Genomic DNA, 27,479 nt, shown 5'->3' with positions numbered 1-27,479 from the left:
GACTGGCACAGAGTAAATTTGATAGAGGGAGGACATATATTAAGACCAAATTTATTGCTTTCAAGGAAAACATTGCTGAGTGTTCCAGATATCGGAATATCAAGCCATTTTCGTATGTAGCCATTCACTACAGAGTCGAGATATTGCGTTATCCAGGTTTTGGATATATTTGCTATGGTAAAATGCCATGACAATTTTGATAGGACATAGCGGCTGTACAGAAGAAGTTTGTGTTTAGGATGTAGGGGCTTTATATCAATGTCATTCACCAAGACTTGTACAAGATAAGACAATTCAGATTTGTGCTGATTATTAGACATGTTGAAGTCAAAGAAGCGACAAAAGTTACGAAATGATTCAACCATTTCCACACAGGGAATGAGAACTCCATTGATCAACAGCTTGGGTAAATATTGGACAGATTTAATGCACAGTTTCCGTATTCCAAAAGTAAAACATTTGTCAACCCTGATTGTCGTGTTCGACCAATTACACCATCATACGAAGCGATTAATTAGGTGTTGATTTTCTGATTCCTGAACACTTATGACAGCGGCATCGGCGGCGAACTGTAATAATAAAAAAAAAAAAAAAAAAAAAAAATAATAATAATAACAATAATAGTGATATCATGTATACAGCGCTATATACAAAAGTTCTAAAGCGCTTCACATAAGAACCAGACAATAGAATAATAAAATCTACAATACCTGGGAGATAAAATAACATTTAAAGAGATAAGTTTTCAGAGATTTCTTGAAAGTATCGGCACTGGGATTACGCCGAATATAGCTAGGAATGCAGTTCCATAACCTGGACGCACATATAGAAAATGCTCGGTCTCGATAAATTTTAAGATCTCAAGGAGAAACTTGTACCTGAATTTTTGATGAAGACCTTAACAACCTATGAGGGGTGTATAAGTGCAGAAGATTAGTAATGTAAAAGTTATTAAAAGTAATTTAAAAGTAATATGGTGCTCAGCAGGCAGCCAATGAAGCTGCCTTAGTAATGACGTGATCTGGTCGTACTTGCGGCCATCTAAAGTCCAAGCGAGCTGAACAAGCTGTAATTTATGCAGAAGACGGCGAGGAAGACCATGTAGCAATGAATTACAGTCGTCGAGCCTTGAGATAACAAAGTCATTAACTAAAATCTTCATATGCTTGGTTGATAAAAATGAACTAATACGATAAATATTACGAATATTGAAAAAAAAAAAAAAAACAGGACTTGCAGATGTCAGTGATATGACGCTCAAAATTCAGTACATTGTATATTGTACTTTATGTAAACCCGCTGATTTCATTCTTAACACTCTAGACTCCGACAGTTCTTTTCAAGTTACACTGTAGTAAACAAAGTCTACTTCCATTCCTGTCATCGTATAGTCTTTGAGGTTTTGGCCGAGATTATAATTTTTGGCTGGTTTCCCAAAAGGCACAAGCTACATGGAGCTAAAGTGAACCACAGAGTTGGCTCGCGGACAGCTGAAGAAAGTAGGTTTCACTTAACATCACGCAACAAAAATAGAACAGTGCCGTTGAGATGGTTCTATTCCAAGGCGAAGTTGATTCTTTTCTTTTGATGTATCAGAAAAGTTTTAACAAAGGTTACCTATTTAAAAAAACATTTTCAAATACACCAACATTACATAGATCGATCTTCTGATATGCTCTGTCAAGAAGCCAATACTCCAAGAATCGCTTGAACTTTATCTACATGAATCTGAAGTTTGCCATAGAGTTGGCTCAAGGGAACTTAAAAAAGAATTTGTTGAACTTAGCAATATTAATGCGAAACAAACATAGCGAAGTCAGCCATTGATATTTGATTTACTGATTACATGGTAACAAAAGTTGTAAAAGAAGCAATTATAACTAGGAACGTTAACTCGGGCTTCGCATTGAGTTAAGAGATCATGGACTTTCGATGTCTTTGGTACGTTTTTACTTAAACGGCTCCATAGATAACTCTGCAGTTTTCTACTTTTCCGAGAAAGACGTTTTAACATCTCCACTTGTACTCTGCTTGGTTCACGACCAAGTTTATGAGAGCCTTGGCATTCACACAAAACACAAGCACAAATATAATATGCATACCTTGCATAATGAGATCTGAATTGTTATAATTTTAGTGACACTGTAACATCATTATGTTCATGTACATTAGTCATATCGACAAATTTTTCTAGTGGACTAAAGTCATCGAGTGTATTCATCATGTCTTTTACTAAGCACTTAAAACTCCACGAGAAGAGCAAACCAACATTCACGATCGCTTGTGCAATGATAATAGTGACTATGTACGAAATACCAAATCCTACTCTACAAGTATTGAACCCAATAAAAACCAATAACAGAAACAGGATATTTAACGAAAGAGCTAAGCTTAGATATTTAATCTTACTATTCAAGTTGCTTCAGTCAGTATCCTTAGTCAATTCGCTGTTGTTAGCGCCACCTTCGAAGTTGTGTTCACGAACATTCTTGATTTTTACAGCAAGTAAGGCGTTCGTCTCGGCACCACAGTTTGTTGTTAAATCGGCTGTCACAGTTTTGCCAGTATTTTCGCAGTTTGAACTCACATATTGCTTATTATTTATCTCGTGAGAACTAATATGAACGTTGCACATTTGACTAGCTTTCAAGCTAAAGAGTTCGTGGACCGACCCATTCCTAAAAGGCTCGACATCATTTAGTGTGGGCCTACCACGAACAGCGTGTGCGTTTCTATGTGAGGTGAGCGTATAAGACAGGAATGTTTGCGAAACGGTCCTCACGAAACACAGCATTCTGTAAATTATGTTGTTCACGAAGAGCGAGCACACGATAACTCAATTTGTCGCACTCTCATCTCCAGTTTTTATTATTATTATTAAATTTAAATTTATACCGCGCAGTTTCTATAAAAATATTCAACTGCGCCTTACAATAAATATCAAATCAAAAATAAAATAGAAGTTCAAAATTACATTTCTAAAATTCCATAAATAAATAAATAAATAAAATAATTCATCAATAATGCAATTTAATCATAACAACTATAGTAACTAATTAAGCGCCCTATTAAATAAAAAAGTTTTAAGTCTAATTTTAAAAATATCTAAACTGGAAATAGATCTTATTGTGGTAGGAAGCAGATTCCAAAGTCTAGGGGCGGCACAACTAAACGATCTATCTGCCAGGGTCTTCTTGGATATTATTTTCGGGAAAGTAATAAAGCTGCGGAGTCATCGTTGCGCCCTAAATTATACCTAGACGGCGGCAAGACAGATATTAAATGGCGCAAGTAATCGGGCGCCATACCATGCAATACCTTAAATGTAAGAAGAATTATTTTATATTCGATACCATAACAAACAGGCAGCCAATGTAATTCGCGAAGTAGAGGCGTGATCCCCAGTTTCCGCGGTTTAAGCAAGGATCGCCTGGGACCTTGACCCCCTTTTGGCGACCTAGAACGACTTGCATTTTACGACTCAGGCTTTCCTACAGAAGCCCGAGTAATAATACAAACTGACAGCCTTCAAACATGCCACCATCACCCAGATCGGACGTCTGGTATGCACAGTCAAAGATTTCAGTGGTAAGCCATGCATATACGGTGTGACGTACAAAATATGAACGTTGCGAGCTGTTAAGGTACCTGAAGTAGACCTGAAATTAGACTAAATCTCTCTATTTCGGCATGAAGTGTTGGACCTCAAAGCGACTAATAAGTTGTCATCAGCGGGTGATAGGATACGCTATGGTCGAGTCAATTTTATTCCAGCGGATTCGGTCAAAGCTTTCCCAGAATTTTTGAGTGTCAATTATTAGTGACAGCTTGATATATTTTGAATGTTTATGATCTCAACACAAAAACTATTTTACCATGGTTATAAATGCAGTCTCCTGGCCTACTTTTGTAAGACTGAGTTTTTACTAATAAGACTGAAAAGCCCTGATCAGTCTCTAGAACCATTTTACTCATATTGTGACAGGCCTGGTATGAAAAAGATAAAATATTTGCTAACCCTCTTTGGTTTAAGGCTTAGATTAAAACTCTTTTATGGTCTTTCCTATTGCAGCGGCTCAGTTACAAAACTATAATGAATGACGAGTCAAAACAGGTTTGTCTTAATTAAGAGGTTGCCCCTCCTAGGGCGTAGCTTTCTTTCTGAAGCCTGGAAAACTCAAAATTGTACGTTGAAACTATCTAGTAAATTAAAAGTAATCAGTTCTACCGTGTCACTGACTATGGATTGGGGTGACGGCAAGTGGATCAGCGTTACACGTTATGGACACGCACATGCAGAGAACACATGAGCATTGTTTTGTGAAGAGGTTGGATTTTTAAATTATAAAAAGTGTTATCAAAACCCAGCGTGTTTTCGTATTAAGAATATTACATGGTGTCAGGAGTAAAACACGAAAGAGGAACTCAACCATCCATGTGGCGAAATTTTGGACAAAAAACAGCCGGCGTTTCAGAGTAATCAACATCGGCGATCCAACTTCATGTCACAGGATCAGTCACTTCTCGACACGCCGGAAGAGGTAGAAAACACCGAAGAAACACAACAACCAGTGGAAATCGAAGAACACACAATCGAAATGGCGATGTACTTAAGCCTTCCACCTCCCGAACCTCTCGATTTAAATGGGGGAAACATCTCGGCCAACTGGAAGAAGTTCAAACAGAAATACATAAATTACGAAATTGCGACCGGAATAAGCTTGAAAGATAGTGCAACCAGGGTAGCTACACTTCTGACAGTTATCGGAAACGATGCTATCGATGTTTTCAACACTCTAACCTGGGATGAAGAAGACGATGACAAGAAAATCGATTAGGTACTGCCCAAATCTGAGCAATACTGTGAACCAAATAAAAATTTCAGCTACGAAAGATACAAATTCTTCTCAAGGGCCCAAGAAAGCGGCGAAAGTATCGATCAGTATGTAACGATACTAAAAAAGCTTTGTGAAACATGTGAATTTGGAACATTGAAAAATTCTCTCATCAAGGATCGAATTGTACTTGGTGTAAACAACACGAAAACGAGAGAAAGACTTTTCCGGGTGACAAACCTTACACTCGAGAAAGCAATAGATGTAGTACGATCTGCAGGGGCCATGGAAACTCAAATGAAAGAACTAGACTGTGACTCAACAGTGCATGGAATTGGAAAAGAGAAGAACAAATTTGCAGACAAAAAGACACCCTACGCTAATGATGAAAAAAGATCTCCAAGCGAGATGTTCAATTGCTGGAACTGTGGAACTAAACATGGTCTAAGAGAGTGTCCTACATATGGCAAAACATGCAACTATTGTCAGAAAAGAAGTCACTTCCAGAGTGTATACAGATCACGGAAAAAAGTCCATGGACTGGACGTAGATCAACAAGAGGAAGAAAAAAATCTTAACTCAACCCTATTTGTAGGAGCTGTCACTACAGACGTTCAGATCTACAATGAGGAATGCTATGTGAAGCTTCCAGTAAAAGGGCATATCACAAAACTAAAGATAGACACTGGCTTTCAAGTTAACATCATGCCGTTTAAAGACCTACAGAAGATAGTTGGTAGCAACCCACAGATAAATGCCTGCTCACACAATCTAGTAAGTTACTCCGAAGACAAGCTAACTGTACTTGGCACTGCTAAACTACCAGTGAAATCTAAAACAGATGTCGAACAGGAGCTGACGTTCCACATAGTAGAAACAAATCAACCAGGAGTATTGGGGTTCACATCATCTAGAGATCTGGGTCTAGTCAAATTGATTATGGCAACCAAGAGAAAAGAAGACCAAACCAAACCAGACAGAGGAAAGGAAGCTAAGAAGCTCTCCGAAGAACTGAAAGAAGAAATGCTGCAAAAGTACAAGCAAGTATTCACAGGTTTGGGACGTTCGGAAAAACCTTACCACATTGAAATAGACCCTACTGTGACACCTGTTGTAAACCCACCTAGAACTGTCCCAGCAGCTCTTCGCGACCGAGTGAAGAAAGAATTGGATGACATGGAAAAGCGAGGGGTTTTTCGTAAGGTAGAAGAACCCACAGACTGGGTCAACTCCATGGCCATTGTTGAAAAGCCCAATGGTAGTCTGCGGATCTGTTTAGATCCAAAGCACCTCAATAAAGCAATAAAACGGGAAAATTTTCAGCTACCCGCTATAGAGGACATCACTACAAGTATGGCAATTGCAAAATGGTTCACCAGGCTAGACGCTAACCGAGGATACTGGCAGATACCTCTTGACGAAGAAAGTCAACTTCTAACCACCTTCAACACACCGTTTGGGAAGTACTGTTATCAAGTATCTCCATTCGGAATCAGATCTGCCCAAGAAATTTTCCAAAGGCGGATGAGTCAACACTTCAGCGACTTAGAAGGAGTTGAAAACGACGTCGATGACATAATAGTGCATGCAGAAACAGAAGGAAAACATGACTATCATCTAAAAGCGGTCCTGGAACGATGTGAGAAGATTAAACTAACCCTAAACAAAGAAAATTGCATTTTCAAAGTCAAAGAAGTCACCTACATTGGTCACAAACTCACTCAAGAAGGAATCAAACCAGATGATGAAAAGGTGCGTGCCATAAACGACATGCCTGCACCAACTGATAAAAAAGGAGTAGAAAGACTCCTTGGAACTATCAACTATCTGGGCAAGTTCATTCCCAATCTGGCAACCGTCACTGAGCCTATCAGAACTCTGCTAAGAAAGGACATCGAATCTCAGTGGTCATATGAACAAGACAAAGCACTACAAGAAATCAAAAGTATCCTAACCAAAGATGGAGGGCCAGTCTTGAGATTTTTTGATGTTCAAAAGCCTGTTACCATCAGCTGTGGTGCCTCCCCAATCGGTCTTGGAGGGGTGCTACTACAAGTTGGACGTCCTGTTGCATATGCTTCAAGATCCCTCAGGAATGCCGAATCAAGATATGCTCAAATAGAAAAAGAACTCTTAGCTATTCAGTTCAGCCTAGAACGTTTCAACCAATACACCTATGGCAAGAAAGTCACCATTGAATCAGATCACAAGCCACTTGAGGCCATTGTTAAAAAGGCATTGGCATCAGCACCACCAGGACTGCAAAGAATCCTACTAAGAATGCAGAAGTATGACTATACATTGGAATACAAACCAGGAAAAGAGTTAGTACTTCCTGACATGCTTTCCAGAGCACCACTTCGCGAGACCACTTCTGGCGGCATGGAAGAAGAAATTGAATTACATGTCCACCTACTAACTTCTAACTTACCAGTCTCGAAGCCAAAACTAGAAGAAATTGAAGAAGCCACAGCAAATGATCCGTCAATAAAAGAGCTGAACGAAATGATCAAATTTGGATGGCCAGAAACAAAGTCTCACACGCCAGCAAATATTCAAGTCTACTGGCATGTAAGAGATGAGCTCTCTGAAATCGATGGTATTATTCTCAAAAATGATAAAATATTGATCCCATCCTCTATGAGAAAAGAAATGCTCCAACGAATACATCAAGGCCACATGGGGATCGAAAAATCCAAACGACGAGCAAGAGATGTACTATACTGGCCAGGAATGAATTTTCAAATCAGCGACATGGTAGCAAGATGCACCACTTGCTTAGAGCATCAACAGCGAAACACGAAAGAGCCAATGATCCCTCAGCGCATACCAAGCAAGCCCTGGGAAATGGTAGCTGCAGACCTGTTCACATGGGACAAATCTGAATACCTGATAACTGCTGACTATCACTCAAGATATTTTGAAGTAGCCAAGCTTCTAGACACCAAAAGTACCACAGTCATAACCTTCACCAAATCCATGTTCGCCAGACATGGAATACCATCTGAAGTGATCAGCGACAATGGTCCCCAGTATTCCTCAAAAGACTTTTCGCTGTTTGCTCAACAGTGGGAATTCAAACATACTACTGTCAGTCCACAGTATCCCCAAGCCAATGGTCTTGCTGAGAAAGAAGTTCAAATAGTGAAAAATCTACTAACCAAAGCAAAGCAAGATCGCCCGGATCCCTATTAAGGACTACTTGAATACAGGAACACCCCAATAGATAACATTAACATTGGTTCACCAGCGCAACTACTCATGAGCAGACGACTCAGATCAACAATTTCCACAGCTGACACACAGCTCCAGCCTAAAGTTTTTGATTCACACAAAGTTATGGAAAAACTGAGGCTCAAACAATAAAAACAAAAGCACTATTTTGATCAACATGCCAAACATCTCCCCACGTTAGAGAAAGGTGACCGCATCAGAGTGTAAATGGGAAGCCATTGGAAACCGGGCGTTGTGACAGATCATGCTGGAACACCGTGATCTTATAGGATTCGAACTGATGAGGGTAAAGAGTACCGTAGAAATAGAAGAGGATTGATGAAATCACCAGAAAGCAGTCTATCCACAACTGACATCTCACCTAATACTGATTCTCCAACGGTGAGAGCTTATGAACATTCACCCTCCAAGGAAACAGCAGACCAAGCAATCCCATTTGTTGAAAAATCCACTACAACATCTCTCAACCAAGAGAAAATTGATTCATCTGAGGATGAGATCTCAGAGCCTCGCAAGACAGCAGGTGGAAGAACTGTGAGAAGGCCTCTACGTTTCAAGGATTATGTTGCGTAACAATGAACATATCTTACGTCTTGATGTTTGATAAAACTGTGGGATCACTGTGCCAAAAATTTGTCTTAACGACTGTGCACACATTTCCAACAAGTTTAAGTTAGAGGAAATGTCGCACTTTTAATAAGTTCTTGTTTTTTATTTCGTTTCACTGCCCGGCGTTTCTCAATTTGGTGTTAGTTTGCATACACTCTGTTGTGTTCATTTTCTCTTCTTTTCATTTTCATTGGGGAAATTGTAATGATCAGCGGTATTACACGTTATGGACATGCACATGTAAAGAACACATGAGCATCGTTTTATAAAGAGGTTGGATCTTTAAATTATAAAAAGTGTTATCAAAACCCATCGTGTTTTCGTATTGAGAATATTACAATTGTGACTCGCATGTACTCGCACGTGTTCAGAAACTGAAGTAGAGTATTACTGTGGTAGGTATTACATTATGTTGCATCATATTCATAATAAGTTGTAATTAAACCAACAGCATGCAAGCTTCTTCTGGAACGGACGACTTGTGAAATGAATTCGAAGAATCATGAAAAATGGAAGAACTTGATAAAGAGTAGCTTCTCTTCCTCTATTAGCCAACTACTTCGTTAAGTTGCATAATTTTCCTGGCTAGCGACCTTCATGTATCACACAATGACCCACAAGGGTCACGTTTGGTTTGATTTATTCACTACGAAGTGAGATTTTATTATTCTAGTTTTAACTCTAGATCTCTTTTCATACTGGGAGATCTTGACTTTTAAAGCGCGATCGAGAGCTAAACGCGAGATTCCGAACTATAATTCAAGACCTGGATATACAACTCAAGAGTAAGAAGATTTCATCTTCTGACACATTTGACAAGAGCTCGGAATTTTGAATTACTATTTCCGGTGAAGCCTTGCGAGAGAACGGAACAGGTTTTCATCGAAAAAAAAAAATTATAGTTTAGGTTTTCCTCATTTTGCACTCCATCAGATAAGATGAAAACGACAGTTGGTAAGCGTGTCAGCGCCAGCCCACGTGTGTCCTCCACCAGATAAAGGGCTAAACTACACATACAACCAAGTCAACCGAGAAAGCTAAAAGATAGATGTGTCCGCGTCCTGTTCTAGAGGAGCCAGCTGCGTGGGTGTACGAGAGATTTACCAACCCTACCTCTCACAGTTTTGTGACGTTGAGCAGCACTACCAAATTTGGGCTAGGGCTACCAAATAAGATGGTGAGCACGTGCGTATGGGAAAAAGCGAAAACAGAGTCGAGTAAAAAGAACAAGAAGGTTGTGAGAGCGCGAGTTTACGGAAAGTTTTTCCACCAAATTTAGTGAGAGTTTCGTGAATTAGATCGAAGCGGAATAAACCAGGAAATCGTGTTATTGTGAGTTCTATAGGCTGTTTTATTGTTCGGCTCATGGGCCGGCAAGCTAATTATATGCTAGATTCAATCAATTGTAACTGAACACAGTGTACCTATTTGCTTGCAGGTTGCAGCAGTCAAGAAATGGGCTGAACTCTGACTTGGTATTCCATACGAAAGTTCTCGAATTAAATTTGATTCATTACAAACATTGTTTTCATGGACTAAGCTTTCTTCTGCTTTGGTAATCGGCCAAAGAGCTCATTCTCAATGTGATTACTGCTTTTATTCTATCCCATAAAAAACATGTAATGGATATCAGATCCCACAGCACAAGCAAAATGGCTGCGCAGTCTTATTCGACACCAAGCTTACAGAATCCCAGGAAGATCCTTTTCTCGTGCTTAAACAAACAGTTGTTGATAAGAACCTTAAGATTGGTCATCTCAACATCAATGGCCTTATAAACAAGCTGTGTGAGGTCCAGCACCTCTTGTACGAGATCAAGTTTGACCTTCTTGGTATTACTGAGACCCACCTTAACTCAAGTGTGTCAGACGATTGGATCAGAATTTCTGGATATAAATTCGTGAGGAGGGATCGCGATTCCTGTGGAGGTGGTGTTCTGATATATTTCAAAGAAGATCTTACTGTATACCCTTCTGTTTCTTGGGAAAGACCAAATTTAAAAGCATCATGGCTGAACATCACCATGAGATCCCAATCCTTCCTTGTTGGCTCTGTCTACAGACCACCCGATGACTCCTCCTTTTTCGACTCTTTCAGAGACTTGATTGCTAATATCTAGCTGAAACAAAAAAATGTAATCCTTGTTGGCGACTTCAACTCTGATATGTTGCACGAACCTAACAATAGGGAATCCGAATATGGAAAACGTCTACGAGGGGTTCTATGTAGCTGTGGACTAAAAAACATTATCAACAGCCCAACCCGTATTACTGTCACCTCCAAGTCACTTATTGACCTCGTGATCACTAGTCAACCCTCAAAAATCCAAACCTCTGGCTCCATCGACCTGGGTATCTCTGACCACAACCTAATATTCGCAGTCTTCAAAGTTACAAGAGGTAATGCAAAACCCAAAGTTATCCCAACCAGGAATTATAAATCACTAGGCACAAGGCAACTTAGAAGTGACTTCGACCGGGCTCCCTGGCATATAACTAGTTTATTCGACGACATCGATGACAGTGTAGACGTTTGGAAATGTCTATACAATGAAATATTACATCACCACCTACCTCCACGAGATGCTAAAATAAGAGATAAGTCTCCTCCTTGGATCAACACCTCCATCAGGAAAGAAATGAACAAAAGATACAAGCTCCTTAAAAAGGCAAAGTCATCAGGCGACCCCGAATTATGGGGTCTCTACAAACAGAAGCGATATGAGGTTAAGAAGCTACTAAGAAGTGCTGAAGCTGATTATTGGCAAAAATTATTCAATGAAGCTACTGATTCTAATGAATTTTGGAAATTGACCCACCAAGTCTTGAGGAAACACAAAGTTAAAAACATTGGTCCAATCTGTGATCACAACGAGGAGATAATAACCCATAATTTAGAGAAGGCAGAGTATTTTAATGACTTTTTTGTGAATGTCAGCAAAGACCTCACTAAGCAACTTGATCCTTTGAACTTGTTATCTATAAACACCTTTATCACTAGAGTCACTTCTACCAGGGACAAAACTGACATGAGCTGGGAACTAGTAAAAAACAAACTGACTAAAGCTGCTAACCCCAGGAAGGCTACTGGTCCAGACCCCCAGTATCCCCCAGGGTGCTCTCCATGATTGGTGACCCTGTTATCCACAGTCTTTTACCAATCTTCAGGAAGAGTATATGTAACGCATCTTTTCCTTCAAGCTGGAAATTATCACGCGTTAACCCCATATTTAAGAAAGGCTCACCAACAGAAGTGAACAACTACAGACCTATCTCCCTCCTCAGTATCCCTGGGAAAATCTTAGAAGATGTTGTCAGTGATACCTTGAACAACCATTTGCACACACAAGGCTTGTTATCTCATAGACAGTGGGGTTTTCGGAAAAATTATTCAACTGAAAGCCTCTTCCTTCACCTAACAGAGACCTGGAAAAATGCGCTGGACAAGGGCCTTAAAGTGGGCGTGCTTTCTATTGACTTTCGAAAAGCATTCGACACAGTGAACCATACCATCCTTCTAGAGAAGCTAAAGGCAATTGGGATATCTGGCGATTTGCATTCGTGGCTTACCGATTACATGTCTGCACGTAAACAATTTTTCCAAATATCAGGATATCAGTCCGAGCCCAAAACCATCACACATGGAGTTCCCCAAGGCTCAATACTAGGGCCAAAATTATTTTCAATATTTGTAAACGATCTTCCAGAATCAATAACTAGTGGTGAATTATTTATGTTTGCCGATGATACCACAATGTTTTACAATTGGAAACAACATCGACGATATCATCTTAACACTCCAATCTGTACTAGACCAGCTGTACACCTGGTGTCAATCAAACAGATTAATCGCCAACGAATCGAAATCTGAAGCCCTGATAATTTCTAGCCAGAACTTTATTGGCCCCCTGCCACGTTTGGCCTTTGGTAATAGCTTTATTGAGTACAAATCATCATCTAAATGTCTTGGGGTGACAATTGACAGCAAGCTATCATGGCAGGAGCACATAAAGAACGTTTGTAAGTCATTCAGCAACAAAGTCGCAGTTCTGAATCGGATAAAGTTTTTACCGATACCAACCTTAGAAAACATTTATTATAAAACTATTATCCCTAGCGTTTTGTATGGCGTTGTAGTCTGGGGGTCTTGTTCCTCAACCTTGACGGATGATATTGATCGAATTCATTTAAGAGCTACTAGAATTATTTACAACCTACCCCATAGCATCCACAGTGATGACATCATGAACGCTCCACACTGGAACTCTATTGTTTCATTTTACATCAGGAGACTTTTAGTTATTACGTACAATATCTATCATGGAAATAGCATCGAGCCTCTAAATGACTTAATAGTGAAATCCGAGACTCCTTATGACTTAAGAAAATCCCTAAAAGTTAAGGTTCATAGACCAAGAACAGAAATGGGAAGATCTTCGTTTGAGCACAGAGCTGCACTATCCTGGAACCTCCTTCCCGAAGACATGAAGAACTGTTCAAACTTAACTTCCTTCAAGAGAAAACTCAGGGAAAATAAGAGAATTCTGAAATCTATCAGTTTTGCTAAAGCTTCCTGGAGCGTTTCCTACAAATCTGTTGACTTTAAATACTTTAACATTTACTCCGTATTGTCATTAATATTTATTTCTTTTAATTGTCAATTTTTACATACCATTTTCGGTCTATTCACTTATTAGGTGTTTATTAATTGATAGTTTAATTGATGCAGGTCCACATCAGGACGTAATGTCTTGCCTATCCCTCAACCTGCTTTATTAAATAAACTATGATGATGATGATGATTATTATTATTATTCACAAGGCATCAATCAACTAAAATGTGTCAGGCTTTACCGATGTTCTGATTGGTTGTCTAGATATCCGCATTTCAAGTTAGAGTGGCGTAAAAATATGCGAAACGTGATACGTAAATGAACACCACATAAACATGACAACTTCAGCGCGATTTAAGTGTGTACCCACATTTTGTGGGTCGATTAGGTATTCATATATGCACTCTATTGTTTTTCTAATTGAATATTCATTATTCACGGCACGAACAATTTCCGAAAATGTAGCTAGCTTGCACGATCGCAAGCGCTTTGACGTTAGGTGTGATATATTTCTTTTGTTTCCAGTTTCATGCTCCAATGATGTTTTGACACACTGTTGTTTCGTTAAAATTAACTTTATAGTTAAAAGTGGAAAGCCGGAATTTTATCATGCTAAAAGTGTAAGATGATGATGGTGACTGCTTCTTTCTTCAAAGCGCACCGACATATGTAAATTATGTAGCGGTATATTGTCCTTCAGAATCATACTTCCCTTACTCTGTGTACTGCACCAAGTTATCTTGTTTTAAAGGAATAAAGGCTGATAGTCTCGAAAGAAACTGTGTGGGGCTGCGTCGGTGGGAGTAACGAGATAACTTGGATATATCAACAAAGTTGAAATGGTAAATTGGCCACCGTAACGGTTACAAAAGCTGACGTTTCGAGCGTTAGCCCTTCGTCGGATTGATTCTTAAACAGAATTTTGCCTTTCATACACCAAGGTCAAGGAAGTTCACTGTACGATTGTGCTATTCATAATGAGGCCTCGTTGTACTGAATTGTATGCCTCGTTAATTAAAGGAAGCTTCCCTTTTTTTTTCTTTTTTATTATTAAATAATTGTTTTGTGCCGTTTTATGCTCAAAAATACGCTTGCAGTCTGTAGTATGATCAGTGATCAAGAATATACCGGTAAAAGAAGATATGCGTTTACTCGTCCGTTATTATAAATTATAAAGAATAATTATTTTGTGTTACCCTATTGAGAGCTAACTTAAGCAACCTTAGTTAAACGTAGCTAGGCTAACCCTAGTGCCCTGTAGGCCAACAGAAGAGCTAGTTAGGCTAATCTGAATGCTCTGAGGATAACCGGAGCACAAGTTTGGCTAATTGGAGCTGAAAAGTAGGCTAACCTGAAAGTGTTAGTAGTAGGTAACCTGATAGCTAACGATCGAATCCTGGCTCAAAGTTTAGGTTTCATCCTCAATCTAGAGTGGTTGAATGTTATAATTACATTTATCATCCATTCGACATCCATGTACATACCAAGAAGATCTGCCTTTATTAATTTGTTGCCAGCCAATCATTCTGTTTTGGATTGAATACAATCTATTGATCAAGTAAAGTATACAAGCTCAGAGCTTCTGTGTGCAGCTTGCATGGGTATTAATAGGGTCAGGTCCTGCCGGGGGGGTTCCCTGTGTTGCTTGTCTGAATTTAAAAACCTACGGTGTCATAATTTTGTCTATATTTCTCCACCTTGTTGTTGTTGTCAGAATTTTGGTGAACAAGATCTATTTTTTCAGACTTTCATATATATGCTATCGCTACTTTTTGGGCCGGCATGTCCCTTGTAGGAATTTACCGTGGCTGGGCCTCTATAGGGCCAGCAAGGGAAAGAGAGCAAAAAGGGAAGGGTTGCTATCGTAGCTTAAGGCATTTTGAAATACTTTATTTTAATGTGATACATTTATATAGAAATGGATTGGAAATGCTAGACAAAACAAAATATTTGCTCGGAAATAGAATTTTTATGCCTTCTCTCTTTGACCCGGGTTTATTTCAAAATCAAGGGGGACTGGGTTCGGGTCAGGGGTCAATGGCCATTACACTTGACCCCCTCTGTGGGTTTTTACAAGTCACATTAACTCCCCGGCCATGTGGTCATCATTCGCCTCAATTACTCGGAGTGAAAAGCTGGGTATTGACTCCCTCCTCCTCCTCCTGATCCGCCCACTTTCTCTCGTTGTACATTTAGTGTTGGTGCGTTTTTCTTGGCCTGCACCTTTACTGGGTAAACACCTTAACGGAATTCATTCTTGTTCTGTTTGTTTCAATAAAAGCGGCTATGGACGTATTGTCCATAGCCACATTGCTCCAACTTAAGTTTGTTATTTTTTGGTGCCCAGTAAACAGAGCTCAGGCAAGAGCAGCATTTGTAGATTTGTTTTGAGCAGAGAGAGAAAGGCATAAAGGAAAAGATAAGTTCTGGAGTACAAGCAGCTCCATAGCCAATTAAGATTCTAGCAGGTTCATGTGGCTCACACTCCTACAACATGTTCTGTTCAGAGTATTTCAAGTCAGGTGAGAGGCCTGATAATGTTTTCAAATACTAAGAACAAATTATTTACATGCATTGTAACTGTTATAGACCATTGCTAAAATATAGGGTAACATTAGAGGCATTACAATCCTAGGAGATGGGTTTGCAAATCCCCCCCCCCACCCCCCCAATTTAAAAAAAATGTCAACATTTGTCAGGCAAAATGCTTAGAATTCAGGCAACAGTAGAATCAATTTTAAGGCAGTTCTACATCAGTTTAATGCTAACACATTAGGAAATTGTGAAAGATATGTATGAACTGCGGTTATGAAACGTATATGTGCACGATCCTTCGCAGTAAAGCACTATTTGAGCAATAGTGAAAATCAGACCTGAAAAAAATTTCAGGCCTGTACGGGAGTCGAACCACTGACCTCTGCGATACTAGTGCAGCGCTCTACCAATTGAGCTAACAAGCCAACTGGGAGCAGGCCATCAAATTAATTCGATATAAACCCGTAGATGATAAATCAAACAACAACAAACATATGAAACATATGTATGAACTGCGGTTATGAAACGTATATGTGCACGATCCTTCGCAGTAAAGCACTATTTGAGCAATAGTGAAAATCAGACCTGAAAAAAAAAAAAAAAAATAAAATAAAAATAAAAAAATTTCAGGCCTGTGCGGGCCTGAAATTTTTTTCAGGTCTGATTTTCACTATTGCTCAAATAGTGCTTTACTGCGAAGGATCGTGCACATATACGTTTCATAACCGCAGTTCATACATATGTTTCATATGTTTGTTGTTGTTTGATTTATCATCTACGGGTTTATATCGAATTAATTTGATGGCCTGCTCCCAGTTGGCTTGTTAGCTCAATTGGTAGAGCGCTGCACTAGTATCGCAGAGGTCAGTGGTTCGACTCCCGTACAGGCCTGAAATTTTTTTCAGGTCTGATTTTCACTATTGCTCAAATAGTGCTTTACTGCGAAGGATCGTGCACATATACATTAGGAAATTGTGTAATTTTTTCAGGCATGGAGGTCACAGTGCCCCCTCCCAAGTCCAAAGGTGCCTGTATGTCTATGGGTATCATTAATAAACCTCTACTAGTCAATTCTTTATAAGAAATGAATATTGTAGCTTTCTCTCCTAATTGTGTCTGCTGTATATTAATTTTATTTTGGTGCCACGATACCAGATTTAAATCAATAATAGACAGTGGTTTTGTTACATGTGTCTATAAACCCCAGGAGGGGTACTTGCAAGGGTGGGGGTCCTACAGAGCTCTATATTGCAACCCAAAAGGGCTTTCATCCTCAGCTTCTTTTAACCTTTGACACCATAATAGAGTTGTTGATTAATTTATTTTCAATTTTAGTTATATCTTTGATTGCTGAGGAAACTGAAATCATGCAGTGACATTATAATAATCAAACCAATTCAATTGATATTCAGTGGAAATGAAAACTTTAATTTTTTTTTTTTGCTAGATGAGTGCAAGAAATTGTCTTTGCCTCAAAAGAACAAAGAAGCTGCCAAGAAATGGCACGACATGACATCTGCAGAAAAAGACGAGTTTAATTAAAGGAAAAGTAGAAAGGTCAAAGGCCCCCAGATGTTTCAGAGCTTAGTGAGGCTCAAAAATCTAAGTTGATATCAGTTCACAGGAAAAATCTTCTAAATGAGGTAAAGATTTCAATCATTTTAAGAAATAATCTCCAAGCCAAATTCCAATTAGGCAGCATAAACCATGAAAATTCAGAATAATTTAAAACTTTATTAAAAGTGGATGAAGTAATTTCTAATTGTTGTTATACCGTCTGTGGGAATTAATGGAACATGCAGATGTTTGTGTCCTTTTGAGTAATCCTCATGCCACATTTTACTTTTTCATCTACTTCAACAGATCATGTTTCTAGAAGACTTAGGCTGTGAATCTTCTCTGATTTTTCAAGACACTTCAGGGCAATTTAAGTGTCCAACTTTGGATCAAGTGCAGGGTACTCTTTTTTATGCCTGAATCCTGACATCAACATCAAATTCCAAGACCACTTTCAATTGGTATTATATTATTACTTTGAATTAGTAATATTATAACCATCTTTGAAAGTGTTCTGTTGATTTGTTGGCATGCAACTGTATTTAGCAGAAGCTTATATCAGTAGCTCATACTATTCTGTGTGTCATCCAATTGACGACATTATTCATGATTTTAAATAAGGTGAATATGTTATCAAAATAGACCTGAAACTACATAGTACCTCTTTCTTTTTTTTTATTTATTTAGCTTGCAGCAATGAGAGGTACACATACAAAGATGTACAACAGCTATTCAATTTCAAATATAGTAAGTTTAAGAATATACATATTATTTACTTTATTGTACAGATATTAACATGTAATTGTTGTCATCATCATCATCATCATTGTCGTTGTCATCATTATTATTATTAACTGATTGGTTGTGAATGGTTTATTTGATATATACCTTAATAGCAGCATGGGCTGAATTGCTAAGGTTTACAATGTTAATAAGGTTGAGATCAGACGTCAGCATTATCAGGAGCCTCTGCCAACCGCTTCAGTCCATGTAACGACCTCACCTTTCCCCCCACACATCCCACCCCAGGGGAGGACATCCATCACACAACATTTCCTACTTCTCACCCTGCAGGAGATGGGGTCTACAGTTTATTCGTCCTATTATCCAAGAAGACTAGAATATCTATCCATTTCTTGATATTATAGAAAGGTAGCAAATTCTCCTCAGGTATTTTAAGGCCACGAGTATTGGTCCGACTGGGGCTCGAACCGTCAACCTGCCGCACAACACAATCTGGCACTCTAAGCAATTGAGCTAACCAGGAGGCAGTAACAACAAAGATGATAATGATGATGTCGATAACAAAATCCTCAAACCTGATTGATTCTGAACAGCAATTATTTGATCCTAATTAATCTGAATACTGTAATAGGCAAACTGTCCAATTTAGCCTGTGTGATAATTAACCATTACAGCTGCTTGTAATTGGACAGGTCAAATCTGACAGTTATGCAGCCAATGAAAATCCTGTGGAAAATGGCACTAAGCCAATGAAATTGAACTACTTATTCCTACCTTGTGTCTCACATTTTAGCAAAGAAAGTGTATGATGCAGGGACTCACATGTGGAAATGGTCAATAAAGACCTACTGTCATACCTTTCAGGGGTATTATAAATCAGGCTCGTTACTTCCCCAATTACTTCCTAAATTGTACTCCACCCAGAGCTATTATCATTACCAATCAATGTTTCTCTTTCTCTTACACTGTAGGTGAAGCAATAAAGAAACCAGGCAGCAGGGTGCCGTATCTACGTGGGGGTTTTGCGGTAGAAAATCTTCCAGATGGCATTTTCTTAAGAAACCCTTCCATTATGGCACTTAAAGCAACTCCAGGCCATAATGGAGAAAAAAAGCGAAATTAAATTTGTGATTACCGATAATGCAGATATAAACTTGCAAAGCAACAGGAATTGTTATTCCCTCTCTAACTGACAGCCTGAAATAGCTGTCACTCTTCTGTCCAGGATAGTGGACAGACAATGTGCAGAAAGGGTAGTTAGACTGTCTGACAAGATTAAAGAACAAGATGTGGAGGTTGTGGAGTTGAGACTTGACCAGGTAGAGAGACTAAGATTAAATGAATATAGTTTTTATTTTGAGGATGATGCTGGCTTGCTGTCGGTACTAATATTCAACACTCCACAGAAGCACATGGGCTTATTGTCCCAGTGTTTACTGAGTCAGAAGATGAGAAATTCTGGCTTTTCTACAGTATCCAGAATCCATCAAAACTAGTTAAAGCATCATTTACTTACAAGCTAAAAGGGTATTGGCTTGACTTACAAGGCCAATCCAACTACAAATTACTTAACAATCATCAGGATTATGTTACTATTGCCAACTTGATCAAAAATGGACCCTATGGGCCATTATATTTTTTGCAGAGGATAGAAATTTCAGATGACCAGTAGATACAATGAAATATATGAAGTTATCTACTGCGTTATCTACTGCGAGGATCGTGCATCATACGTATACCTGAAGTATTTAACAATTGTTATATATATGCTGCCTTAAGAAGTAGCGCTATTATTTAAAATTGAACAATATTTATGTACTTTTCAGTGTGGGCACAAGAGTACAAATTAAGGCATAAAATCATAAATCCCATGAAGAACATTGAGAAATTTTTAGTGCCACATATGAACACATCTTTGAATTGCTATTTGGACAAAACTTAAAGATCCATGAGACAAAAAATGAACAGTTCATCCAACAGTGTAAAATACCAAAACTCAAAGCTCATGAATTCATTTTCCACTCAAATCATTGAAATCATTATCATTCATCATCATATATAGACTATGCTATGCTAATGACTTCACCCAAATTATATGTAAGTACTGCTGTATTAATGTAAACAGAAAACAGGAACTCAAACTGGTATCAGTTTTTTAATTTGCTTTTTCAAACATAAACTTTAATTTGATATACTTTTTCTAAGAACCTGTCAGAAAGCCAATTTTCAATGATAGCCAGCTGACAAACAGAGAATCCTAATCGTAGTTCTTAAATTTTTACTATTATCAAACTATAGATAATGATTAGCCTAGAAGTTTGTTTGTTCATTTGTTGATCATTTTCAGTGGTCAACCCAAGTGGTGTGTGACTCTACAAATGAATAGAAAATGTAGTAGAAAGTACTTTTAATTTATTACCTATGTTATATATATTACAATACGTTACATGCATTTCATACTTTGTAACAAAGACCACTTGTAGAAGCTTGAAAGTACCAAAGAAAAAAGAAATTAACATAAAATTAAAACTCAGCTTCTTTTGTGTACTAGTGACAAGTACTTTTCAGAATCTTTGCCGTTATTGTGTACATTTGGTAGGTGGTAATCAAAGCATTGTCCAACCCAGGTACATCCCCATAGTGGGCAACATCTCATGGGCCTCTTGGTTTTGCTGAAAATATAGGGAAAATGCAACGTGTCAAAATGAGTGTCAATTGAAAAAGGTTAAGAATGCTGTGAACAGTAGAGAAAACACTCATCTGTGTAACTACAGTGAACACAATCCTCTTGAAAACAGAACTCAGAACAATAAGAAATGTAATAAACTACCTATTTTCCTGATTTCCTTTGGCCTTTTCCTGATTCTTTTCTCCTATTTAGCTCCTCAACTTCACTCTTACTCAGCTTATGTACATGCTTCAAATGGTTGGAAAGATTATTGTATTCCTTCTGGCAAATCTGGAAATAAAATTTATAGCAAAATGGATATGTGAATATTTCATTTTGGATCATCATGCCACTGCTTAACTTGTCATTGCAAAATGATAGGTAGTTGAGATCATGATTAGATAGGCCAAGCATCAACATATGACCTGGAAATAACTCTCTGCAAAGAGTGATCTATTCGTATGTAACATTGTTTTGTGCAAATAACATTCCAGAATCCCACACACAGCTGTGTTCATATATAATCCAGAAATCTTGCAGATTGTTTCCCAAAATATTTTCTTATGATACGAAGGAATGGGCCAATATCAACATCTTAAAGGTAGTTCTAGATGTCAGTTCTCACACCACTGTACAGACTTCACCACCTCTGTGGTTTGAATACTTTTAAGTACCAAGATGGGTGTCTTTTGTTTACAGTGTTATACATCATAGTGCTACATATATTCTATACAGGTGTATATTATGTGTAGGAGCCAATTACTTTATGAACCAGACAGTGGAGTGGACCTAAAATTTTATATTTTGTGCTTCATACAATGGCAGGCTTAGCTTATCCTCTCTCAGTTAATTGGCATTTTCTCAATGCACCTTTTAACATAAGGCCCAAGAAGAAGGGGGGTGTCAGGCTAGCTATGTAAATTTGACTGTGAGGGCAGTTCCCAAGGTAGGTATTTTGATTTCCTGTCATTGTCCCTTAGGTGCATGGGGAATTTTGGCAATCATTATAAATGACCACACTCACTTGCCCTTAGGTAGGGATTTTGACACTTTTTACCAATTTCGGTGTCCTAGCTGACAGGGGGGGGCAAATTTGACAGTTTTTGGACAGAAAATATCAAAATCCCCAAACCTTGCCTGACCCCTCCTCCTGACCCCGTCTCGTGCGTTACATTGAAAACTACATACTCACACTACAAGGGTATTTATAAAGTTTTTTCCTCAGTTGTTTCTTCCACTGTGGTAACTTTGACAGGTTATGATCATTCAAGTGACTTAAAATGCTTTCGGCCTCGTTGGACATTTTCATCTTTATCAATTCCATTGACATTCCTGTACGAATGGATGTTGGCGACTCCACGTTCGTCAACGAGTTGGTCTGCAAATAGGAGTGTTCCATGTTTGGGTGTTCCTAAATCATGCCCTTTGTCTTTTTTTCTACACAATCCAAAGCACCCATCCATGCTTTCAATGAGTACACCATCATGCTGTTCAAAAGAGAGGGGAAAAGAGAAAAATAGATAAAAAACAGAACAGCAACAACAACATAAAATGAATACTGCAGAACTACAGCACTAGTGTAGACATGAGTGCACTTTGTGTGCCCCAAAATGAATGCCATAATATTCCTCAAAGTGCAAGCTACTATAGATTCGGAACAAATTACAATGTATAGTTACCCTTGGACATATAGGACACCAGGCTCTATTGTACAAATTTCCATTGTAGTTTGTACAATGCTTGTACTGATGCATGAAATACCTTCACCTGAAAACAACAAAATGTCAATTAGGACTAATTATTTTCTTACAGCAAGTCAGTAAATGTACATGTACAGCAAGAAATATGTCTTGTAAATTAATATAAATGGAATCTTGGCCCTAAAACAAACAGTCAATGTATCTTTGAATCATATGAACACAAAAGCGACAAAAGCAAAGCATGAGTTTGAGATCTATATTCAAGCTGGGTAACTAGATAATAAATAAAGAAATATATAATAACTATATAAAAGAAGCACTTGTAAATCATGTGACTGCCTCTACTATTACTAGTACTATTACTACTACTACAACTAATAATAATAATAATAATAATAATAATATAACAACAACAACAATAATAATAGTAATAATGATATTAATTCTAATATCAATAATACCTTTTTTTTTAGTAGACCTTGTATGTCCACAAATTAGCAGCTTTGATACTCTCAACCTATAACCACACATACCTGAATTCTTCAAAGCATTCTGAATTAAGGATACTGTAAAGTGAGCTCACCTAAAGAAAAACATACCGTTCAACCAAAATCAATCAATTAAAAAAAGTCTGGTCATATGTCTGAAAAAGACTCTTTGCAAGCAAACCTACACATGTTGGTTGTAGCTGAAGACTGAGTTCTGTGATCACTTCTGTGATGTTTAGCAGGGACAGTTAACAATGAAGAGAGACCTTCTCCACAAACTCCATCAGTTTGAAGCTGAATCCTGTGGTGGGATTTGCTGGTGACCCTGGCCAGAACTGACATTTCAAGAGTGTGACAGCATGCGGCTCACAATCACACACTTGTACATGTTTGAGGTGATGATTTCCTGACATTCATTAAAAAAATAAATGAACAACTTAAGAAGTTAAGTAAACAAAATGAAAAAAAAACATTACATACAGCTTTACATACCTCTTACTTTGTTGAGGGCCATGTTAAGACACCTTATTAACCAAGCGCAAGGGCCATACTAGAAGAATATTGGCCCGAGGTCTTGAAAGTACAAACCAAGTGCAGCGAGGTCTGTACAGAAAAGTCCAAGGGCCAATATTCTCCCAGCACGACAGAAAAGGCTCTTACAGATAGATGCAAACCAAGTTTATTGTTAAATTCTCTTTGGACTTAATGGGAAGCCATATCATTACAAAACTTAATTGCATGTGGGATCATTCAGGACATTAACCGGTCCAATACTTAGAAATTATTGGACAACCAATGGAGCAATCTGATTGTTTGATTTTAATTATTGGCCCTGACATATTGAGAGAATTTAAATCGTATCATTATCATCAGCGTTCTTGATTTTAGGCATTTAGCGGCAGGAAAATGTGAAAAAGGAGCAGATAAAATTGAAAAAGAACGCTTGGTTTTTAAACCATTCTAGTATTCTCTAACCACTATAAATGAAATGAACTGACCTGAGGCATCCAGAAGTCTGAACAGCTTTACTGTTGCGGTTCTGCACGTATGGCCATAGCTAACAGTTGCCTCATCTGCATACAAAGGAGAAAATACCCCATCCTATTAAAATAAAGAAAGTAAGAAGTAGATAAAAGTACAGTTTAACCAGACATGTTACACTAAAAGTAGCTAGAATACAACCGGCCCCAAAATATTCATACACACCTTCCATTGCTCAAGTACATGAAACTTGTTTCGATTGACATGTAGAGCTCGTGCACATTCAACACAGAATTACTGGCGAGGGCCACAGTATAACTCACATTGCAGCGATCTCCTTTGACAGGTCACACAGTTAGTATTGTCTAGAAGAGGCTGTTCTTCAATGTACGAAGTTAGCAACTTTTCCCGTACCTTTTCCCAGTTAGCAGAGATACTCAAAACACGATTTTGCTGTTGAGTTGAGAGTTCCTGCTTGTCGAGATCGTCAAGAGGGACATCTTGTTCTACTGGACTGTTGGTGTCCTGACTATTTTCCTCCGTACTCTTACGAGGCTGCTTCCCAAGATCCACTGTCTGCGGAATCCGTGGTTTTCTTTCCATCGCGCCTTCACATCAAGGAAGACAGGTTCTAACCAACACATATCGCAGCGGTCACCTTGGCTTGTTTACCGAAGAGTGAGTGATTTGATTGGTCGAAATGTTTATGCATATTTAATGAGCTATTGGGAAGACTTCGATGATCATTTAAAACGGCTTGAACTCAATGATCTAAAGTTAGATTGGGTGGGAGTTAGCCATTTAGATTGTGTTAGTAGGGTGCTTGTCGATGAAATGAAAGGAATCACCGGAAACTGCCCCGGTTTCAAAGATGGATGTCCATTCAAGAACCTGACAAAAGTGGGTGAGTATGTGGGAAAACTGGCCCAAATGCGAGATAACTCCCACGGGTTGAGCTGCATTCGAGAAGTTGATGAAGAGGGTGTTGTATCTTAGGAAACTCAAGGACGAAATTATAACCAAACCCGCAATGAACATGAACATTCCAAGATCTTTTTATTCCTGTTCTTTTTCAGCGCAGGCGCATCCATGTACACGTAACACAACCATGACGTAACTTAATATAATGTAACACAAGTATAACAAAACAAGGTCACGATATAAAGAGGGTTCATCAGATTTGCAAGGAGGTTGAGAAGAAAGCTGGACCCTGGCCATTCCCTCCAAATACCTGTCCAATCTTTGCCCATGATGCACATGGAAAGTGCATAATGCCAAAATACAACTTGGCCTCCGCTGAGAGAAAGATGAAGGATCTGACAGGGCCAAAATCGATTAAGTAGTTAATTAGAAATTCCTATTATCTCCATTTTGGTGTCTTGTTTAGGGTACGATTTTGTAGCAGAATCTCGCGTTATAGCTCTCGAACCCGCATTAAAAGTCAAGCTTTCACATTGTAAATGGAGATCTTGAATTAAAACTAGAATAATAAACTCTCCCTTCGTAGCGAATAAATCAGACTAAACAGGACCCTTGTGGGTCACTGTAGGATACATGAGGGTCGCTAGTCAGGAAAATCACGCAACTTAACGAAATAGTTGATTAATAAAGAAATACAAAGCGACTCTGTCTCAAGTTCTTCCATTTTTCATGATTCTTCGAATTCATTTCACAAGTCGTCCGTTTCGGAAGAAGCTTGTATTCATTCGGTTTTATTACTTAATATTAAATTATGGGTATGAGGCAACATTATGTAATACCTATATTAAATACTGTTATCTATGAACACGTGCGAGTACATGTGAGTTACCAATGTAAGTAGGAATGAAAATACTTTAAGGAAAGAAAAGTAGAACCTTGTGGTTGCGTTCTCCATTCACCCTTACCCCAATCCACGGTCAGTTACACAATCGAAAAATCTCTTTTGATTTACTTCATATTTTCAAAGTACAGTTTTTAGTTTTTCCACGCTTCGGAAAGCTACTCCCTATGGAGAGCAACCTTTGTGATTCAAACAAACCTGTTTTGCAGTAAACGGTTTAAACCCAGGGTAATATGTGAAAGTGTAGTGTGATCGTCTGGCTGAGTGTAGTCATGGGAAGGACTGTTGTCGGTGGTAGTGACTGACGTTTCGACAACCTGTGCGGAAGTCAACATCACAGTCAAGGATGACTCTAATGATGACTTCCGGGCAGGTTGTCAAAACGTCAGTCACTACCACCGACAACAGCCCTTTTTAAGATTACACTCACCCGGACGATCACACTACACTTTCACAAACCTGCTTTGATTTGTCATTTATCATAGTTTTCTAAATCAGCCCGCGCTACGGTAGAAAAATGCTCTGGAGAGTTTCAATGTGAGCCTTGCACTAAGGAGGGTCAATCAGCTGTAATTTTTTGTTTTTGATGGATATTGTTTGGCTCATTTTCATTCTACTTCCAGAACGCTCTCCGTTTGCTGTTGTTGAGAAATGTTTTATTATTTTCAAGCCAGGCTGTCACAGCATGAGTAAAATGGTTCTAGAGACTGAACAGAGCTTTGACTCTTATTGAAAACTCAGTCTTAGAAGAGCATGCCGTGCATTTGGCAAGAGGAAGGTAACGTTATTTCGTTTGCTGCGCGCTCCGTTGTCAACTGACGTTCCCGTTCTCTCGCAAAATCCTTTTAATAAGTAATGAAGCCGACTGCACGGAAACTTCTTCCGAAACGGACGACTTTTGAAATTAAGTCAAAGAATCATGAAGGATGGAAGAATTTAATAAAGAGTCGCTTTCTCTTTCTCTATCAATCAGTTAGTTCAGTAAGTTGCATGATTTTCCTGGCTAGTGACTTTCATGTATCATACAGTGACCCACAAGGATCATGTTTGGTTTGATTTTTTTCGCTAGGAAGGCAGATTTTTTTAGTCAAGTTTTAACTCGAGAACTTCATTTCCACCGTGAGATCTTGACTTTTAATGCGAGATCAAGAGCTACACGCGAGATTCCGAGCTATAATTTAAGATCTGGATATACAACGCACGAGTCAGAACTTAACATATACAAGTGAACTTCTCGATTATTTCGATTATCTGTGCTTGCGTCTTCTAATTCCCTTGCTTTATGTGTTCTTGAAAATCGAAAGGTTTACAAAGGAAAGAGCAGATCCAAACTTAAAGGTTTTTTGGGTCGAGATATCACTGAGTTACAATAGAATATCTATGCTAATTATATGACTTAAGATCTGTACTTAAAACGCGAGATCACTACACTTAGCTTCAGATCTCCAGATTTTTTTTGATGAGTCCACAAAACCGCAAACTGACTTAGTTTGTCACGATATGAATAACCGTTGAATTCGGATTGCTCGAGCCTTTTCCACAGTTACAAAACGAGATTCCGAGCTCTAATTTAAACTCTGGATATAAAACGCACGAGTTAGAGGTAAAATAGAAGATCTATGCTAATTATGTGACTTGAGATCTACTTAAACACGAAGGCGCGCTATAAAAGGAGCCTTAGGTCCCACTGGACC

At 38.5% G+C, this 27,479-nt stretch overlaps 1 protein-coding gene, 1 long non-coding RNA gene and 2 pseudogenes across 6 annotated transcripts in view; 3 read left to right on the top strand and 1 right to left on the bottom strand.

Annotated features, from left to right (window-relative positions):
* The window catches only part of LOC148719034 (uncharacterized), a 14,980-nt gene extending 14,377 nt beyond the window's left edge, over positions 1 to 603 (top strand). The window contains exon 3 of the long non-coding RNA XR_015993755.1: positions 1 to 603. This exon is cut by the window's left edge and continues 3,485 nt beyond it. This is a non-coding gene — a long non-coding RNA (uncharacterized LOC148719034).
* The window catches only part of LOC148719031 (uncharacterized), a 64,564-nt pseudogene extending 38,977 nt beyond the window's left edge, over positions 1 to 25,587 (top strand). Inside the window, exon 4 of the transcript XR_015993752.1 lies at positions 25,154 to 25,587. The product of XR_015993752.1 is annotated as an uncharacterized LOC148719031 (transcript). The remainder of the gene's footprint in view (positions 1 to 25,153) is intronic.
* LOC148719033 (uncharacterized) lies at positions 15,785 to 19,798 on the top strand (annotated as a pseudogene). The gene is made up of 3 exons (XR_015994113.1): positions 15,785 to 15,812; positions 18,004 to 18,129; positions 19,098 to 19,798. The product of XR_015994113.1 is annotated as an uncharacterized LOC148719033 (transcript).
* On the bottom strand, positions 19,461 to 24,618 carry LOC148719032 (uncharacterized). 3 transcript variants are annotated; one of them, XM_088740334.1, is made up of 8 exons: positions 24,287 to 24,618; positions 23,981 to 24,055; positions 23,168 to 23,388; positions 22,956 to 23,077; positions 22,474 to 22,561; positions 21,987 to 22,281; positions 20,957 to 21,085; positions 19,461 to 20,798 (listed from the first exon to the last, which is right to left on the bottom strand). In XM_088740334.1, exons 1-3 carry the CDS (start codon positions 24,564 to 24,566, stop codon positions 23,231 to 23,233), a joined length of 513 nt encoding a protein of 170 aa, XP_088596460.1. In that variant the 5' UTR covers positions 24,567 to 24,618; the 3' UTR covers positions 19,461 to 20,798; positions 20,957 to 21,085; positions 21,987 to 22,281; positions 22,474 to 22,561; positions 22,956 to 23,077; positions 23,168 to 23,230. The 3 variants fall into 3 exon arrangements, with proteins under 3 accessions (XP_088596460.1, XP_088596459.1, XP_088596461.1); XM_088740333.1 differs by having other exon boundaries at positions 23,028 to 23,077; XM_088740335.1 differs by having other exon boundaries at positions 23,028 to 23,077; positions 23,981 to 24,083; positions 24,378 to 24,609.
* Positions 25,588 to 27,479: the final 1,892 nt, after the last annotated feature.

Source organism: Stylophora pistillata, chromosome 12 (genome assembly GCF_964205215.1).
Source record: "Stylophora pistillata chromosome 12, jaStyPist1.2, whole genome shotgun sequence".
Taxonomy (NCBI): domain Eukaryota; kingdom Metazoa; phylum Cnidaria; class Anthozoa; order Scleractinia; family Pocilloporidae; genus Stylophora; species Stylophora pistillata.
The sequence above is the reverse complement of the archived record's forward strand: the minus strand, read 5'-3'. Positions and strand labels throughout refer to the sequence as shown.